This window comes from Aphis gossypii, chromosome X, assembly GCF_020184175.1.
Source record: "Aphis gossypii isolate Hap1 chromosome X, ASM2018417v2, whole genome shotgun sequence".
Taxonomy (NCBI): domain Eukaryota; kingdom Metazoa; phylum Arthropoda; class Insecta; order Hemiptera; family Aphididae; genus Aphis; species Aphis gossypii.
In genome coordinates, this window is record NC_065533.1 from 52,825,871 (window position 1) to 52,847,796 (window position 21,926).

A 21,926-nucleotide genomic window follows, 5' to 3' on the forward strand; every position below is an offset into this window, starting at 1 on the left:
TCGTTTGTCAACTATTTATTTAAAACTTAATGTGCTTAACCAACGATTTTACTTTGCGAATACAAGATAATATTTTCCATCGAAACGTACATAGGTAGTTATATAATAACGTACGACACTACTATATTTGTTTTCGAAATCAACGCTTTACGATCGGTAACGACAGTATATTATATCGTTTATTTTACTGTTTTAAGATTTAATAATATAATGCTCATCGCGTTACTCAATCGATTTTTCAATTAAACTCGACATGTCAACGCAAAAATAAAATATTCTAGAAAGTCGTCTTATAATAATAATATATAAATTATAAATGCGTGTTATTGAAAGCATCACTTTTGCAGAGTACCGCGCACTGTTATTATATAGCGAGGTAAGTGTACGTACACGTTTTATTTTATTTGATATTATTTTTTTTTCCAAACCGTATGATAATTGTATAAAAAACGATCAGCGGACCGTCGTGGTTGTGTAAGAGTATGATATTAAAATATATAATACTTATCTGTATTAGACGATTATAATAGGTAAAAAGTGGTTCTTTTGTCGCAGACTCACACTACTATCTAATAGGTATATAATATATATATATATATATATGTTTTATAAACCTATATGATATGTATATATATATCTACGATCGTAATAAAAGTGACCAAAACTCGAAAACCCGTTTCAATAGTATGGAATGATTTGCATATATACACGTGTATGACTTACAGTAACTAGCGTAGTATGAGTATAATATTGAAATACAGCTAGGTATAATAATATTATACTTGCCGATGGCCGAACACCGGTAATCTGGAATTATATTCGGAATGTATTTCACAGCGTATATAGGTGTCGAGGGACGGAGATGCGCATGCGATTACGTAACTCGAGTACAATGTCAAATTATTCGGGCGATAATTGGCGAATTTTTGTTAATGCTAATTATTATTATGAGTTTATGACGGTCGATTGTAGAAAAAAAATCTTAAAGCGTACAAAACCTTATCCATATGAAAATATATGGATAATGATATAGAATACATAATGCCTAGAACTTGACGACCTATAATATTTCAAAAGTGCAGAAAAAAAATAAAACTTTTATAAAAATAACCTAAATATAAGAAATGAAATTATATTAAAAATGTATCTTTTACCGTAAAAATTACACTATAGAATGAATATGGAAAAATGATCATACAAATAATTATAATAAAATCGTCCTACCAGTAACAAAAATACCAAATACTAACTGAAATGCTCTCTGCAAAGACAAACTATTAGCAAATGTTACATTCCAAAATTACATTTTTGGAATTGATGCAAAAATTTAAGATTTTAACCGACACTGTTCAGAACATAACTGCTTACAACTCTGCACTATATACGCTATTAAAATCATCTTACGTAACTGACCATGACTTGATCGTTCGACTTATAAAAAATTTAATCTAGGTATAACAAATTTAGCTATTGCTTCAATGGAGTAGGTAAAACAGTAAATATTTGTGTATTAGTTTTTTAACCGATTTATAGGGATAAGTAGGAATAAGTGACAGTTATTTAAAGAAGAAATAGAAATTACGTAATTGTCATTATAATTTCCATGTTGGTTTTTAAATTTTACGTTGTACATTTTCTATAGAATATTCGTACATTGAATATTCACATATGATATCAAAAAATAAACGAAAGTAAAAATTCCACAAAAATTTATAATATAAATTATATCAATATAATATACATTTCAAGAATTTAATTTCTGTAGAGACTGTTTACAGTATCTGAGTCTGTAAGAAAACGCTGTTGCGATACTAAGCATACCACATTTTTCCCTCTATAATAATGAATATAATATTCAAATTTTTAGATTATATTCTCAAATATTTGAGATTGTTTATTTATTTATTTTTTTTTTTTGAAGTTTTCTGTGAGCCATTGCGATACGAACATTATTTTTTGTCAAATGAAAACCAGTTAATTATTATTGGACATTGTTAATAAAATAATTTTTTAGAAAATGTTAATAGGTATTAATTAATGTATATAAATTAAAATTTATAGAGTAATTTAATAAAATCTAATTATTATAATGATCATTTTCTTATTTCTATATTAATAGGTTTAGAAAATGCATATTATATTTTGGACTTATGTATACGTTGATTTGAAAATTATAGGAACTTATAGGAATTTATTAAATTTTATAATTTATAAAAATTGTCTGAGTATAATAAGTGCTATTAATGTATATTATATTATATTATTCTATCTATTTATATTTTATGCGAGAAAAATATTAAGGACTATTTCCTTTAGTACATAAAGTTTGTTGATACAAAAACAACTCGTTAATGGGTGCATGGTAAAACACCCTCATACACCAGTATACGATTTTCTCGGCGTTATCGCATGTCAAATGGATATTTACGGTTTAATTTACGTATTCATGCGGTTGCAAATGTGCTTGAGTTTCTACATCATTTAGTGTGATAATCAGGCGCGGATCCAGAACATATTTACAAGGGGGGGAGGCATGGCCCCTTGCCCTCCCCTTAGATCCGCGCTTGGTGATAATAAGGAGGGATATGTGTGATTTTGTATGATACGAAAGAACTATAGATACTCGACTGTACTTAACAAGATTAAATATTTAGGAAACTGTAAGCAAACACTGCTGTACGACGTATTTTCAGACCGGTTGTTTAAAATAAATCATTATCGTTTTACCAACTATTATTATTGATGTATATTTTATATATTAAAAATATTTCTATATCAAATAGTGAATTAACATATATATAGTGGAGTAGTAATAACACTAAGACTTCGACAGCTTGAAAAATCTTTAAGTATTTTTTTATTACCTTTTTGTTATTTTGTTATCTTAATATTATTTATAATATAAAATAATATACAATTGTGTAACGATTCAAATTATTAGTAGAGGTAAATTGTATTCTACATAGTACGACGAATTAATCAGACTTTTATAGTAAATTGCAAATAGCTTTTCAAAATTAAACAATATTATGTACTAGGTAATTGCATTACGTTAAGATTTTGTTTCGTTATAGTGTTATGACTACATTACACAACGATATCAAAGCGTTACGTGTTATAGTGATTTATTTTTTTATTTGAACACATGACAAAAGTATTTTTAATGTTTCTATATTATAATAATCATGGAATTCAAAATTATGAAAAAATTGAAATTACTAAAGAGTTAAGTTAGTAATTTTTATGCTTTAAAATCATTAGAGTATTATAGAGTTATAGTTGAAATAAATGTACCTTATAAAGTTATAGACAATATATAAAAATTAATAAAAATTATTTTACGAAATTTTCTTTTTTAAAATGTAATATTCAAAATGTTAATTTATATTAATGTTTTCTTATTTCGTGAAGATATTACGTGATAAATGTCAAATTAGGTATTGATATTACATATACCTGACATTAGTATATTATATGTATATATAAATAAAGATTTTGAATTTTTTTCAGTTTTAATGAGTTGACAACTCAAATCGTCACTATAGTCCTTTTCAAATTTGAGTTGTCATGTACTATTTTGATTATTGTACAGATAACGTGTTTATAACAGTATACTTAATATATGAAGTAATAAACATTAGCGAAACGGTTTAAAACAGCCGCTGTTGTATTTTGTTCATAATTGAGTGTATATAAAAATGTATAGAAATTGTTGATTTTTAGCTACCTCCACAACATAATATGCAAAGTGATTTACAAAGCATGCTCCCCTCATTTTGTCCTTTAATTATAAATTTATTCAAACTGTGAATTTTGGAATTTTTAAATACAGCACTCAAGGACTGTATTTTTATGTAATAGATTTTTTATATCGTTTAAGTAGTGCGTTTTTTTATTCAAATGAGAATCATCTAATTTTTTTATTAACTGTTAATCAGAATAATAAGATGTTTTTATTAGACATTTTGATGCATCTAATTCGAAATTTCAACTAGTGGTTTTTGAGTTATTAATTTTGTGTAAAATAATTAATAAGACCATGATTATATCGATATCAAGATAATTGGGTTAAAATCGTTTGAAAACTGTACTAATTAATTAATATTAATCTATCAAAATTTTATAGTTTGTCAAAATCGTCTTAGTATAAACAAGTATTAAATAATAATAAATATTAGCTACAATATTACATAATATATTTTATATTGTTTCTAAGGACTATTATCTATCCTAAGTAGGTGAATACGTTCGTATAATCCAGAAATATTCAAAAATTTTCTTAAAGTAAAAAAAGGTTAAAATAAAAGTATAAAAATAGATTGTTTTGTCACAAGGCACTCTATAAATATTACGAAAAATCTAAACAATTGAAATTATGGAAATTATAAATGTAGGTACTTAAGAGTTCCAAAAATCAGATTTTGAATAAACATTAATGGAGGTAAACAGGTTTTCGGTAGCAAGCTGCATATACTAATATTATATAAACAAATACAATCCTATCGTGAAATAAAATACACATTACTTATAATGTTATAATTGTAATTTGTAATTTATTATTCGAAATAAATGTTTATACCGTTTTCACTAAACACTCATGTGTATCATATTGTAATATAACATACACACGTCATAGCTCTGCAACAGTCGTCGACAGGGTTTCTAATATAAATATTATAAATATGTATAAATAATATTAAACATCTAGCAAAAAATTATCACCGTTATTGAAACGTAACTTTTCCAATATTTCATAGAGAGTTATTATAATATTATATATTACCCGTATGCATTTGCACATTTACAGTATGTATAATAATTTATTGTCCAGGACATCAGGATCAGATACACCGATATAACTACATTATTATATACAGAGCGCGTGTAAAATACAAAAACACGGGTAAACACGTTATGTCTGCAGTGCAAAACTGTACACACCGCAAACATATTTGTTTAGTTTCAGTTATACCGTTTTGTATAGTTTTGACACGTCCGTTCTCGTACATCGCATTATGTGTATATTGTACCTATATTATAAGTTCAGCTTTGGTCTCGTCGTAATAATACAATATTTTAAAAATAACATTGTTTATTAGTCGTTGGGGTGGCGAATAATAGCAGCATAACTAATATTGGAGAGCTGTTATCGAAATCCGTTGTGGGTAGAAATACAAAAACAATAATAATTATAATAATAATAATCGCGCGTGTTTATGATTGTACGAGAATAATAATATATTATACATTATGTATGTATATTATTGAAAATTATTTCGCTTAAACCATGTGTATATATATCACGTAGTTAACGCGGAATAATATAACATTGGTAAAAACCGAGCTTTTCGAGTCGTTATGTACAACAATTATACTTTGCCTCGTCGTCGATGACATTCCGAAAAATCGAAATAAACGATTAGTTTAAAAAATAATAATATACCTGCACACCTATGCGTATTGTAAACAAAATGTAACATGACATCGTTTTATCGATATTGCACATTAAGGTTATATATAACCTATATAATATCGATATAACCTATATTGTGGGGCAAAACGTACGCATACGACTACGTCGCGGTGATTACAGCAATCGACCACGAACATTCGATATCGCAATATTTCAGGGGTGAAACGTTTAACGTCATTACGTATGGATACTTGTGCTAAACAATCGCTTCGTGATACAAGTATACCTATACGTATAAAAAATTATTCTACAATTAGTCTACGCGTATAAAGGCACACAAATCAAATTAATTACATTGATCGATTATAGGTAAAAGAGTTTATACCGATTCGGGTAACTACATTTAACACACGTATACCCCTGTATAAAGTTCATCTTAAATAATAAATTTAAATACGAAATAGGTATTAAACATAAAAACTGTACACACTGTGTATAGCAAAACATCGACTATTTCCTGTAATAGTCAACACGAAAGATAAACACACTGTACACGGTGTATGTTTTAATAATATATTATCCAAAAACGTAGAAAATGGACGTTTTGGTACGAATAGTAAGCGGTTTAGTGATTTGGAGATCGGAGGCCCTATATCTTTAGCGGTGCTCATTATTTTTCAATTAGATTGCATGCTATTTTTATACTCTTCTTTTTTTTTTTTTATCCATTTACTTTACGAGATAAAATAATTTTCAACGATATCACGGATTATTAATTGTGTTGTCAAGTTAGCAAGTATGTGTGTTTTTTTTACAAATATTAAATATTGACATTGGTTATTGCTTATATTTGCATATAGATTTACAAGCACTAAAAAGTGTAAGTCGTACCTAAGCGTTATATACCTACACTTCTAAGTCTGTGTAAGATTGATATTAAAATATTGCCGGTTGTTGTTGTTGTTGTTGTTGTTGTTATTGTTGTGGTTGTCAACTAGTTTTTGTTGACAAAGTAAATTTTAACATAATGGACGTATTTTTAAAACGAAAGTTTGTTAGAACCGATTCGTATGCGTTGTCCGTACAGACTATCAGGGAATCAAATTCGGATATTGGGAACCAATTCGTATAGGTATCCATGTTGTATACTAAAATATTAAAAAAATCCTATTTAACCTATGGCATGGCCCTCCCTCGGTCCTCGTTTAGACCGTCCCTGTAGGATAACTTCACGGACCTTACGAGGATCTCGTATGGCGGTGGCTATAATATATGAATGTAATTTGACTGTTTGAAAATATAATACATTAGCAGTGTGTAGGAGAAACAGGTATTTATCTACTATATTTTTTATTCCTTCAACGGAGTGCATATAAATATAATATGCGTGATGTATATGAGAAAAACTTTCCGAACACTCTTTGAACAATGAGTTCTGAATTCGGTATGATATTTTAAATTCCACAGAGCGAACATTAAAAAACACTCGTTTAACAGTGTGTATAAGTGTGTGTACAAGTATTATAGATATCTGTGAGTATTTTTTATTTATTTATTTTTTTTTTTAAGACACTTTCCGAGACGGTTAAAGTGTTACAAAAAGTTTTTATCAAATTTAAAATGGACACTGAAGGTAAATTGAACTTTAAAGGGGTTATTTTGGCAAACAAGAACAAAGTTTTCCTTTGAAATTGAGAAAAACTACGTTATAAACACTACAGTTGGATTTCTAGGAAAATGCCTAGCTGTATAATGCAAAAAAGTACATTGCATTTGCAAAATAAATTGGAATACGAAATATTCATTTGACATTGGTGCTGATCGTATGAAATTGACGGAGTATATTCCCCGAATCGTACCTATACAGTCCAAAAGCATATCGCGCCCGTTTAAAACACAATACCATTTCTTCAAGCTCAGCGCTTACGTATAAATGCTTATATGTATATTATTGTACACCGTCGTTGCTCGCAAACGCATGGGAGTCGGTCAGTCAACAACAACACACGGCCAGGTAAATAATAATAATAATAATAATAATAATCTCATGTCGAGATGAGCTCTGGGAAACAATAACGAATATAATATATTAATGTGGATCTTTGACGTCCGCCGTCGGTCGCCGCTCACCCTCCGTCCGACCGTAATATGAATTTTTAAAATAATAATATAATATGGCCTACACGCGTCGACGAAACGCAGCAATATATTACACAAACCTGTTTTTCTTATTTTTTTTTTTTTGAAAATTTTTGTATTTACGTCAACAATGCGCGCATATACGCAATTTACGCGCATTCGTGTACCGTTTATTATGATATTATACGCATATTATATTATTATTATGTAGTAGTGTTGCAGCAGTACGCGTAATGGTATTTAATATTCGTCGGAGAATAAAAAAAATCAAGGAAACGTTTAATCCGTTCGAGATTTTAGACCGTAATAATATTTGAATGCCCATACCCATCCTGTTGGATACGCGTGTACACGATGCTAAAGAATCCTATCGAAGTCGCTGCAGTCGCGTCGACCATCACCACGACGACGTGTGATGCGCCCACAGTAGGTATAATAATATATTATATTATATACCGACAATACAGGACTCGTGGTCCACCGCGATAATGCGCAGTAAGACGCGAAATTACACGGTTTTCATTACTTGATTAATGATTACTATTAAATCGGCTAGCAGAAGGAATCGAACCCCACGTTATTTACCCACACTGATTTATAATATACATTGCATATTATAATATATAATATTGTATTAAATCGTTGTTGTGCAGTAGCACGACCAGAATTTATTTTCTTTCAATACAAAATATGCTGATGTAACAAAATCAATAATGATTATAATTTGATTGATACGATATAGTTAATATTAAATATGATTTTATTGGATTAAGTTGGCTAAAACTTTTTCAGTTGAGTAACAAAGCATAGCTTAAGTACTATGAGCGCACTACACAAATGGAAATCCGCATTCGGCGAGTTTTACTACTGTACCTGCCTAGACCTATTTATTATTAAATTTCCAGTAGTTTATTGTTAACGTATTATAGAGCGTTTAACGGATCGATAAAGTTCAACTATCAAATGAAATAAAATAAAATTGTATGGGTGCCTAATATAATAATATAATATATTATAATAATGTTGAAATAAAATGTTGAATGAATAGTTGTACAGACTGTTATCGCAGTTAAAGATTTCAATGGGTTTGCGGATTTTGGTTGGCATGCGGTCATTGGGATAATAAAACCTAATTTTCAATGTATAGTAGAGAATATTTTAAATGTAAACTGTGACCGTTTTAATATTTGTTTAGTCGACTCCCAGATTAGGACATATGAATTACTAATAAGTAATAACAAACCAGATTGAAATCAATGTTAAAAATGTATATAAAATCAAAGTGGATAAAAATGTAAATTAAAAAATAATAGACATTAGACGTGTATTTTTGTTCCACCTTGGCTGAATAAGACTAGACATTTATACCGTAAGATATAGCTGAGACGCCACAAAATATAATATGCCCGAAACGGTACCTACGATGTTCATAAAACTGTTAACACTAAAAATGTCGAAATATGCAAAAATATTCATAAAAAAAATTCATGTTTGTTATGGACTACGTTATGAAACTTATTGTGTATAATAGGTACCTATAATCACAATATTGGTATAAAAAAACTATATGCAAATGCATATGATATTGCACAAAATGTAGTCACAAACCCTCGATCACTACTTTACAACATCTAAATCATATAACAATCAGCTGTTACACACGGTTCTATGTCGCTTTCTTAAACACGAAAAAGGTATACATAAAGCGCTGATAAAAAAGGGTAGGTTTGGGTGTTCTACAAACACTGTCCAAAAATTCGAGTTGTGTTTTTACTATAAAAATTGGCTAACTTACTTATCCTTAATTTTTTTGTTTGTTACTATAATGTACGTACGTACATATGATATATTGTAACTAATAGTCCTATAACCTTCCTCCGTATAAGTAAGTGTTTTTTTTTTATCTAATTCCATATTGCCAGTTTTAAACTTGTATCGTGGGGTAACCGGTCAAAAATCTCCGGGAAAATATTTTCAGTGAATATATCACCGAAAATATATTTCCGGTATATTATATCTCAGACAAAATAAATCTCCTATTACAGGAAATATATAAAAATATTAGGAGTTGATGGCACCATAACGGTGCACTTGGAGCTAATGAGATAATCGTGTTTCTATTTAGAAATGTATAACATTTTTAAAAGAGGTATAAATGGTATTAATGCATATGAAAAAATAATAGATATTGCATAATAAAATAATATAGTATCATAATTAATTTACTTATTTGTAGGTTTAAATGGTACAGTATTTTTTAGGTGAAAGCAATCCAAAAAGAAGAAAAAAATATTATTCCGCGATGAACGACTACTAAAAATATTTAAACAGTATGTATGACAATAAACTTATTTTGAAGTATTTGAAATCAATTGCAGACAATTTTAAATTTTAAACCATTATATTATTATATATTTTTTATAAAATTATAAACAGATTAGTTGGAACTTAAACGACTTTTTTTATGTATTTATTTTACAAGTAAATTATTACTTAGGTACTTCTGAGAGATTTACGGATGTATTATATTTTATCGGAGATATTTTTCAGAAATATTTTATCCTGGAAGTACGTCACGTTGTCTATAATGCAAGTTTAGTATGTTATTATTTTATTAAGTATATGTATATAGGTATAATACTTACAAGAAACATACAAAATATACATAATACATAGACCGTCTGTCGTCAAACGCTACCTATATGATATTAATTATAATACAATACTGCATAACACGTTAACTGTATACATATTATTATATATTATGTTTTTACCTCGTGGTGGACTGGAATTCTTGGGTGCCGCTTTGCGGTCAATTTAACGTGCTCACAAAAAGAAACAAATTTATTTAAACAGTTAGAAATAATATTTACGTATGTTTAACGATTTCAACAGCAATTCGTACACTATACCTATACTCACGATGAATAGAATTTTTTTTTATCTATGAATCTCCATAATACATAACAGGTTTTATCACAATCAGATACGACTCATTGATTGAAATTAAAAAATTTACTTGCTTGTAACGACCATTATGATATTAATAACAAAATAAAATTTTTTTACTGAGTAAATTAAAAAGTAATTACTAATTAGGTACGAAGAACCAATATAATTACAGTGCATAATTTTTTATATCCATTATTATTATAGCTATTTACTTTATTAGACAATAATATATTTTAAAAACATATATACTGATTTTAATTTGTGTCATTTATTTAGTATATACAGATATTCCATATACTTTCGAAGAAACGCTCCAAAATCGCGACCGTGTAGTTATCACAAACATAGAATTTTTTTTTTATATATATACGTATCGATTTTATGTTTTCATCGTTCAAATACAAAAATATTATTGTTTAGGTACCTTCTATGTAATATTTAACGAGTTCGGAATAAAATCGTCTGAAAATGTTCATACGCATCGTTGTATTATTTTATTTGTATATAATATTGCCTACTATGCCTTTGGGCTTCGAGCGAACAAAAATTTGTAATAAACGTATAAAATATACATATTAAATTGTATATGTATGTAATATAAGTGGCGTGCAACTTGGATTTTTTTTTTTCAATCGGGGTGTCTGGTCTCATACAGGTATAAAATACTTCAATGACCCGGACAAAGTGCACATATTATATTATAATATATTGTAACAATATAAACCAATAATCCGTGTAAAATTATACATTTTGACTTTAAAGTTACATTGTGCGACCTATATGGAACATATATAATATAGGGATACGCGCGTATCGATATACATTATAATATTACATTTTATTACAGTTCAAAGGGGTATACTCCCTTCCCCCTTAATTAGGCCAGTGATATCATATATAGTGTACAGTATGCCTATACAGGCATATACCAATACGAGTTGATCCGTATTCCTGTAAAATAATTGCACTTATAAACCAACGACCGCGAGAAATAGTGAACCGCCGGATGGGGAGGCTTATGACACTCGACACTATGCACGGGTTATAATATAATAATAATTTATGTGTTTTATATTATAGTCGGGGGACTCGAGTCCAGCTATTTTTATTTTTTATTTTTTTAATAATTTGAAAAAATCAGTTAATTATATTTCGTACCAATAATACCTATATATCATAGCACCTCCTATAGGTCATTATTATATCGTATAACGATCGTAGTACACAGTACACTCGTACAGTCGATAGTTATTGGATCGAAATAAATTGAAGATTCGACTGAATTTCGATCCCCCTCAACCCTCCCCTTTGCCGGTTTAATAAGCGAATTTAAAAGGCTTACCCGGCTTGTGATCCCGTGATACCTATATACGTAACGCGTGAGTGTATTACTGCAGGGACATGGCCCACACTCGTTTCGCGCGTAGGTACTTCGGTATACTTGTATACATGCCTTTTACCTATATAATATTATTATTATGACGTACGAGCGTGTATTACATAATGCCGAGGCGAAAAACGGTTTGGGTTTTTTTTAAATATCGAAGTTCGGCGGTCGACGGCGAATATTCCCAAAAAGAACGTATTAAGCGAGTTGTGTTATTCGGTGCGTGAAGCTATAATATTCTATACAGGCGTACAACAGGGTTCGTCGGCAGCGGCGGTGGCGGTGTTGGAGGTACTTGGGCGCGTAAGGGGAGGCGGTATAGTGTTGTCTTGCGAAGAAGCGTTTTGTTCATACCTAAATGTCAGCGACTCGGAAAACAGCTCGTCCGTATCAAATCCTACACCCCCGCACGTTCAAAAACACCCGCGTCTCACTCGTAGGTATATATTATACATACATAATGTGTACTTGTGTGTGCGTACACCGACAAAGGACTATTAATTTTGTACTAATATCGTATTGTTCGCTTTTGTTATATAATTTTGTTATTATTATTATTAAACTCAGAACGTAAGTACTGTTGGGTTTGAAGTGTATAAAGCGTATATGCGGCTATATGCAATAATCATTAAAATATTGTATGTAAATAGTGCGAGTGGAAGTTATATTTTATGTTTATTTATGTTTATGGTGTGTACCTATAGCAGTAGTGTGTATGGAGTAGGTAGAGATGACTGTTATAAATACGATACGGCGTATATGTACCTACCGCCTACGACACAAAAATGAGGTATTATTATTATTTATTATTATGTATGATCGATTTATAATAACATATTGTCGACCGAAGCCATAATATACGCCTATTTAATAACGTTATTCATCTGTGGGAATCGAAATCGAACAGATCTATACCGGGAAAGGTTTTTCAGTTATTAAAGATTCTGTTTGGTCGTAATCAACCCTAACACCGCTGTACATTGGTATTTCAACGCTTTAGTCGAATTTTATTGAGAATTTCGCACACAAATCACAACTCGCTCGCGATATCGGTTTAAACAGTACAAAGCTCGTAAAACATATTACGTATAAACAACTGTACCGGTACGACCGTGTCGATAGGTACGACCCATTTAAACTGCAGTCGAGGATTGCATAAAAGTATTATAAAGTCTCATGAAATATTATTCAAATACAGGTGAAACGCATACATTTTATTCTATTCTTATTTTTACATTACGCTCGTTTGCAAGTATATATAAAACGGCCGTAAAGACTATACCCATTGTTTGACTGTATAGGTATTATTGGTAAATCGTACGCTACTATTTTGTCCCGCTGCAGAGTTCGAGACGTTATGGTAAATATAAAACCGAGACTCGTGTATCTACCTGCGAGACGTGCCTATATGACCATATACATAATGTTCAGTTGATCAATATAACAGTATGTGTATTGTGTAGATTATGCGCGTACATCGCGACGTATTATTAATATTATAATCAATCGATGATTGATAATTGTGTTTGAGTGATGTATAAAGCGTTATGGGGAATCGTGTGTGCGTATAATGTCATAATCGTCTGTATAAAATGCACTATACCCATTATTAGACGATTGGTCTCACCGATAATAAACGATCGGACCGTTTAATGATTTAACCGGTCATATCGTTACAAAGTATTCCTTACACTGAAAAAAATATTGATGGTAATATCAACAATATAACATTGTCAAGGATCAACAATGTGAATCTTGTTGCGAGGAATATTTTATTGTAAGATAAACAATGTGCCTATAGACGAGCAATAGGGTATAAAGTCAGATTGACATGTTTCGAGATACGATTCATACATACAAAGCAGGTTGAGGTATATTATATAAGTTTAATATCTTTGAATTTATAATACGTACAATAATAATATAATACTATGTATAGGTATAGTGGGTAGGTATATTATTATTATATAAAATCAACGATAATCTTTATAATATATAATTATGTAGTAGATAGTAAGATGCGGGTAGTATTGTATTATTTTGTATGTAATATTTATCACTGTTAATACTTGAGATATCGATTTCAGTTTGTTTATTATTTCGTTGATTTTTTACTTTTGATATAGGTAGTTTATTTTTATCGAAGTATTGAAAATTTAAATTTCAGATTTTCTAGAATCTATCAAAGAGGCTTTTTAAAGACAATCGAATTTTAATACGGTTATTCATCTACATGTAGACCGAAGACCGACTGTTTACCATAATACGTGTGGTCGTATATATTGGATTTAAAGAAAAATTATAATACCTAATCCTATCCGTGTCTGCGATATTACGAAAATAGTTTAAAAAACGATTGCGAGTGAATATTTATCGTTGCACCATTTCTAAAACAGAAAAGAAAGTATAATCATTTTAAAAACTAAATAGGTACTATCGACAATGGATAATAATGCGGTTCACAGCAGAGTATTGGATAGTCGTTGATCGATTAACGAGAAATAGGTAGATAAAATGATAATTTTAATATGCAAATACATATAATATGTAATATGTATATTGTATATAGATAATAATTTCAAGCTGAAATATTTAACAAAGATAATTGTGTTGTATATTATACTATATAAGTATATAACGTATTAAAATATTGATATTACTTGTTATGAATAATTTGATTTTTAAATAAATATTTAGATGTTTACATAAGTCTTTATTAAAAGTAAATGGATGTCTATAACCTATTGACAGACTATATTGCGTATGATAAACAGACAATTTACAATCGAAAGACTATAATATAAATACTGATGTTAATGCGCAAACGAAATATTGAATAATATATTAATATTATTGGAGAGACAACATTGTATTATTCAATAATAATATTTTTACCTAATAATATCATGTTTGAAAACTTTAGTTCTATTGTTTCATCATGAACATTTGAGCTTTAAAAAAATAAAAATAAATTTCGTCCAAATTGGGACTTAAAATATCTACCTATAGAAAATAATTGTCTTTATTAATTTTTTAAATTTAATTGTTTTAGTATGAACTAATTCAACTAAACAAGATGAATTTTGTATTATATTTTCAAAACTTAGACACAAAACAAAAAGTTTAAATATAAAATATTATTCAAATTTGAATTTAAATTATTCATAAATAATGTAAGTTGCTTTTTGCTACACTTTTTATTTTTTAATTCCAATATAAAATTTATGAAGAATCTTGTATTACATTTTTAATTATATAAGAGGTTAAAATTAAAAATTTTACGATTATTTAACTACCTAATTAAACTAAAAAATAATTTAAGTAATTTCATAGAAATTTTCACTATAAACGCTTATAAAAAAATGTGTGAATAAAAATTTTTGATGTTCTTTTTTTTAATTAAGTATGATAAGAATAACTTACGAGAAACCTTTATTAGAATGTCAAGATTTTTATTCACAGACAAAAATCAACTAAAAAATCAAAAAATTCAAGTATTCATGATAAATAGCACAAAATACTTTAAAAATTATAACATGTCGAGTAAATGTTAATTTAAATAATTAGTAAAAATAAAATATAGCTGATGAGTATTGAGTGCAATAGATGAAAGTTAAATTATGTGAATGACCTAACATTTTACGGGATAAGTAATACCACTGTAATATGTCTTTTCACAATGCTTATCTAAACTTTAATACTTGTATAAAACTTTATGTATTGATTTAATCAATAAAAAATTTATCATCAATCTATAAAAATAAAAAACTATGCTACCATTTCTATAAAGTTAAAAATTTTAATTAAAATTCGTAAAAATAAAAATTATAAAATATCATAAAATGTATAATTTATTTTTTCGCAAATGTGTTTTATAAATGTATAATGATTTAAAATTGTATAAAACAAAATGTCTAAATACATCAGCACATTTCAATTAATTGAGTTATTAATTAATCTTATAGCGGAGATAGGTTTTAACTATAATTAGGTACATGTGTATAAGTCGCAAGTTGGAGAAAAATGCGTGTCCTCTAATATATATGCTCAATAATACTATGTTGTTGTAGATATGATTATTTTTAAAACGCTATATTTTCGATAGTTGAGCACTATTAAATATTATTAAAAAATATTTTTTATGATGGCAAAATAATAACAAAATTGACAAATTATAAGAATTTCGGAAATTTTCTCCTCACGTGAGGTTTAAGTTGGAGACGTTTTATGATAACTCTTCGCTTTTACCGAAGATGGACAAGGTCTCTCGTTTAATCGAACTGTTATAGGAATAGGATCAAATACATTTTGTAAACTTGTTAAATTGAAACTTACTCCGAACAATTAACTATATTGCAGTGGCGTAGCCAGGATTTCTACAAGGGGGGAGGGCAAAAAAAATTAAATACATAACAATATGGCATATTGTACACACCGATTTTGTTATAATATTATATTGTATATAGTTAAGATTGTATAGGTATTGTACAAAATATGTGTAAATACTGTAAATACGTCAAGTCAAACGGAAAATGTTGCTTATTAAATTGGGGAGAAAATGTCCAACTATGTTATTACTTATTAGTAATAACTTAGTTGAATTTGTTATAACTTAGATAGTATTTGATACGTTTGGACGTGAAGATAACCCGTCAACAATGCGTTGAGTTTAAAAAAGTTGATTTTTTAACGTTGTTTTTTTTACAAATTTCTATTATTCCGCAATTATTAACATACACTATAAAACGAGTTATTGAATGAATTATACTCTCATTCCAAATATTATGTGACTTTTATAACAAATGACAATTTAATTAAAATTAAATATTTATCCAACGCATGTATAAGTAATTACAAGGTTAAATTGAAAAGTAAATATGAAATATACATTTGAGTTTCATTTTAACAGTTTTTAATTAATACATTATAATATAAACCTAACCTAACCAGAGCAACCGCTTGAAGCTGTCCTCGACATAAATTCATCATAAACTTTTGAACTGCGTGATTGGCAGCGTACATTAAATCGTTTTTACCTATATGCTAAGCCAACCAATAGCTTAACAAAATTTCAATTTAAACACATAACCATGACTGGAGAATAATTAAAAGTACCTACGCGTAAGTTGACACTTAAAACTATATGTATGTAATATAGGGTGTCTCTTGAGGAGTTACCTATTGCAATATCTTCTGAAATAATAGAGATATCATAATTTTTTTTATATTTTTTATATAAGCTCATAAGGGAGAGAACTAAAAGTATTTCATATTTTAATTTAATTTAATGTTTTGGTAAAAAAAGTTAAAAATAATTTTTGTTTAATTGTTTTCAAAATAATTGAAGATGGCCGTTTTGTAGAGTTTATTTTTCTGAAAATGTTGACATTTAACATTTTGATTTCATTTACATCGTGATTTTTAATACTTCTTTTAGTACACTGAAAGCATTTGCCTACCGCATGAGCCCCTAGGCCAAATATTTGATATTACTGGTATGTCGTGATACTATATTATGGTAATTACTAATTATTAATTAATATCTATCACAATTTTTCTGGAGACTAGAAATTTTTTTTGAAAATTATAAAATTGATAAAATAAAATGTGTAAACGTCAAAATTTTCAGAAAAAATAAACTACAAAATTTTTTTAACTTTTTTATCAAAACATAAAATTAAGTTAAATTAAAATATGAAATACTTGTAATCCTTGTCTCTATAAGTTTTATATCATAATATATTATAATTATGATATTTCTATTATTTCGGGAAATATACAATGGGTAAATCCTCACTGGACACTATCTGTATGTAATTATAGCTAGGTATATACATTATATAATATATATATTTGTATTATGTAATAATAATTTTTTTCTTCTAAATATCATAATCATATGTTATAATTAAATATCATATATATTGTTATAATAATTGGGATAGAAGTGTTTTTAAAAACATAATATCCGTGTTCAGGAAAAATACCAAGTACAATCGATCGATACGACGCGAATCGTTTCCGAATAAACAATAATAATCATTACGTGGGAACAAAATGTCGTCGGAAGTTTTATTGGGCTGGAAAAATGCAGCGAGAGGCTAATTATTTAGTAATTGATAAAATATTATGTCTTACCTGTGTCTGGAATAGAAGCATACTCGATGGACTTGGGTACGATGGACCAGTAGAGTGGTATACTTCGTTTGAAGTATCTTCTTTTCCTGAAACATATTGAGTACATACTGTTAAATCATATTTAATTACGATGTGCAGGTATTTGCATGTAAAATTATAATAAATAAACATATATTAAATTATTTTAAATTAATACATTTTAATTATTCAATAATAATATACTATCATAGTAGCTATACGGAATTAATCATTTGTATTTTTTTTTTTTTTTGGTTTTGAGATCGGTTAGTGTTCCACTCGCATTTTCATTGATTAACCTATAATTTTATTAGTAATTTTTTGAATATTTTTTATTCACTATCATTTAATATTTTACTATTATATAAGTTTTAATTCTGATTTTCATAACGGAGTAGTGATGCATCATTACAAGCATGCTTGAGATTCAAAGCACCAAATACACATTTTCAATTTAAATACATGTTTAAATTAAAAATAGAATATTAATAATATTAATGAAAAATGAATCAAAAGTAAAATTTTGAGAGTATTAAGTTTTATAAACTAAATTATTCAAAGATTTGAAAAATTATTAAAAGAGGTTATTTATCGTATTATGGGAGACTACATCATCTATCACTTTCTATAATTGAATTTATGTCAAATTTTAACGTTAAAGACGCACTACCTCACTGTGTTTCTGGGGCGCTATATTAATACGCCACTGTCTTTAGACATACCAGTGATGGTTAAATATATTTTTTTTGTGTAAAATAAAAATTTTAACTGTTTGTACTTTGCCGAGAACGAAAAAGATTTCCTTCCACAATCCGTGGGGGAAATTTGGTCTTCCGCGAATAGCGGGCGCATTGTGATCACCATCACTTATCATATTAATTTATTAATATATTACATGTTCTCGTGATGTTTTGCGAGACTTCTTGGCTATTATAGCTAAACATTATTACGCCGGTTCGATCAAACTAGATACATACGCATGAGGGTAAGGGTGGTGGTTAGCCAACATTTATATGCGAGTTTTACACATAGCTAGTATTATAGATGTGTGTGTTTGTGAGTTGTATAATAATATCTGTCTGCTATATATATATATAGTATACCAAGTTTGTAAGACATCTCGTGAGGAATGTTCTCACGAGACACAAGCGTGGAAAAAATTTCGCTGAAATCGCCACCGGATTTTTGCGTGTTCGTACCAAAAAAAAAACAAAAATAGGAAAATAATAATTATAAAAATAAATAACACCACAGAGACACGAGAAAAAGAATTATTAGAAACGTTTATCCCGAGAGCGCCCGCCGAGTATAGATGTATGTTACAACTTATAGGACTGTCTGGTAAATGTACGAATCAACTATTGTTGATTATTGTTTTTTGATCAAATGTACACGCAATAATAAATATTTTAGAAACTTTAGCCACAACAAAAACATTTGCATAAAATATAATTATAATGTACTATATTTTTCCGATTGTCTTTAAGGTTCAATAAAAATGTTTGTGTAATATTAAATGCTTATTTCAAATAAATATAAATGTAAAGCCAAGAGAAATTCTATATGTCATGCCCAAACTAATTTTTTACTACCTAATAATTAATAATTCTATTACATTTTTAAATTTTAACTAAATATTAAATGTTAAATATTTTTTAATTATCAATAATTGAATAGTAATCTTATAAATAATTTTATTTTTAATTAGTACCTATAATTTGGTTTTGCCACTAAAATTATAGTATAATACTGTTTAAAGTATTTGGTGCATTTATCGTGTTTTACCGAAATTATCAGATTATGGTAATATTAATACGAATATTTTATCCTCAGAACATCGGATGATGTATAAATTGATTGGATAATGAGTATACTATTATTAATTTTAATTATTATTTATATGAATACTTTATTAAAAGGTTAATAATATATACCTATTAAATAAATTTATTTTTGATCTGCAAGCTCTTGATTGAGCAACTGCATCACTTCGACACTCCATATAAATTTTAAAAGAAACTTTACTGTTTTTTAAATTTTAATACTTATCAATACAATTATTAAAAAAACAAAAAGTAACAATATTCATTTATTTTATTTTACAATTATACGTATACAACGAAAATAATATATCTTATATTCTTAAAAAAAAATTTATATAAATAAATAAATTAAAAATTTATTATAAAAATATTGTTTTTTTTTAAATTTATTGCGGAAATATAAGTTTTAAAAATGCCTGTTTACGGATGATATTATTTTATGATGTGCAAAACGTGTTGAATAAACCAGGCTCTGTGATTCATTAAAACAATACACCTAATATTCTTAAATTTTCGAATCGCGACTTATGAGCGATTTAAATTATACACTTTACCATTTGGACATGGTCCTCAATATTGAAAAATATTCAAGGGCCCCCGGTTTTCCACGAGTTAGCTTCGGCCTGACACTAATGCATACCTACCTATTATTATAATGGGTATTCAGTAGCTTATACGGAGATAAGGTTTACACGACTTGGTCAGTCATACGTGTACAATATCGGTAACACTAAAATGCAATACGAGTTATTGTATATTATTATTGTTTGGGGTCCGATAACATATTATTATAGGGTTCGACGCGGTGTATAATATGACAATATTGTTATTGTTTTACGCCGAAATCGCATTTACCTAAACGCGTCAGATATCCGCGTGCCAAAACTATAATAACACACACACACAAATAACACAAATATATATATATGTATACTCACTAACCTTTTCTGTAAGACGACAGCATGTCGGACGGTATATATTAATTCCGTCCGAGACGATGGTTTTTGGGTTTTTATAATACCTAATAATGATAACGACGATAATGATGATAATAATAATAATAACGTTGTCTCTATGAACGCGGGGAAGAAGACTGATCGCACGATCGGTCGTCGGAGGTCATTGACGATGACGGTTTTATGATGTCGCGAAGAATCGAGATTATTGAACGGGACTATATACTTCCGAACGTCTCCGAATGCAGCGTGCTCCAGAGATTTCCTCGGAGGTTTTTCCGGAATCAGCGGAAACGAGAGGCGCGACGAGTACGACGCGAAACGATATCGGACGAATATTAATTATTATTCGATAATAATGAACAATAAATTGTCGTGGCGCGTACGCGTCGTCGACGCGTCCGCTGCGACGGTTCGAGTGCGACAAAATGACGTTACGATTATATTATTACAGTACCTATTTTAAATATCGTCGCGCGTACCGTCGGCGGCGGCGTGCGACCGTTTTTCGTGTGCACGCGTCGTGTCGGCCCCGAGACCCTTTTGACGAGGGCGGGGCGGGCGGGCTACCCTTATTAAGACCCGAAATCGCGACGGGGGCGGGACCGGCGGGCGTCTCCCCGAGGATACATAAAAACACACACACACACAAGCATATTATTATGATATAATATAAGGTGCACTGGTATTGTTGTTATTGTTATTGTCATTATATATATATATATATATAATGTATTGTGTATTATACAATATAATATATATTATTATTATTAAACTGTATAGTAATATTGTGTTTTGACATGCGCGCTTCTCGGGTTTCAGAGAGTCCGTGCGCGTAAAGTATCACGAGGTCTATTATAATAATAATATATTATGGTAAATGGTTAAAATAATAATAAAATTATATAGTGAAGTCGTATACGATATACGTATTATTAAACGTATCGCCGTCGTTGCAGTACGACCGACCCCGAACCGGACGATAATATAATAATGGCGATGGAAACACAGTAGCCAGCAGCAGCAGTCGACTACGGCCCAGAGCCTGCTCTGGATTTAGGTATTAATTATTTGATTTTTTTGTCGAGCACACGAGGAAC

At 28.9% G+C, this 21,926-nt stretch overlaps 1 protein-coding gene across 5 annotated transcripts in view; it reads right to left on the reverse strand.

Annotated features, from left to right (window-relative positions):
• LOC114130965 (nuclear receptor subfamily 4 group A member 2-like) overlaps positions 1–21,926 on the reverse strand; it is a 73,197-nt gene that overhangs the window by 23,263 nt on the left and 28,008 nt on the right. For 3 of the 5 annotated variants that reach the window (XM_050205131.1, XM_050205132.1, XM_050205130.1), the window contains exon 2: positions 18,030–18,115. In XM_050205131.1, coding sequence (XP_050061088.1) covers positions 18,030–18,050 — 21 coding nt within the window. In that variant the 5' untranslated portion in view covers positions 18,051–18,115. Of the gene's footprint in view, positions 1–18,029; positions 18,116–20,812; positions 21,258–21,926 lie in introns of those variants that run through there. The other 2 variants (XM_050205129.1, XM_050205128.1) reach the window with 1 other exon arrangement.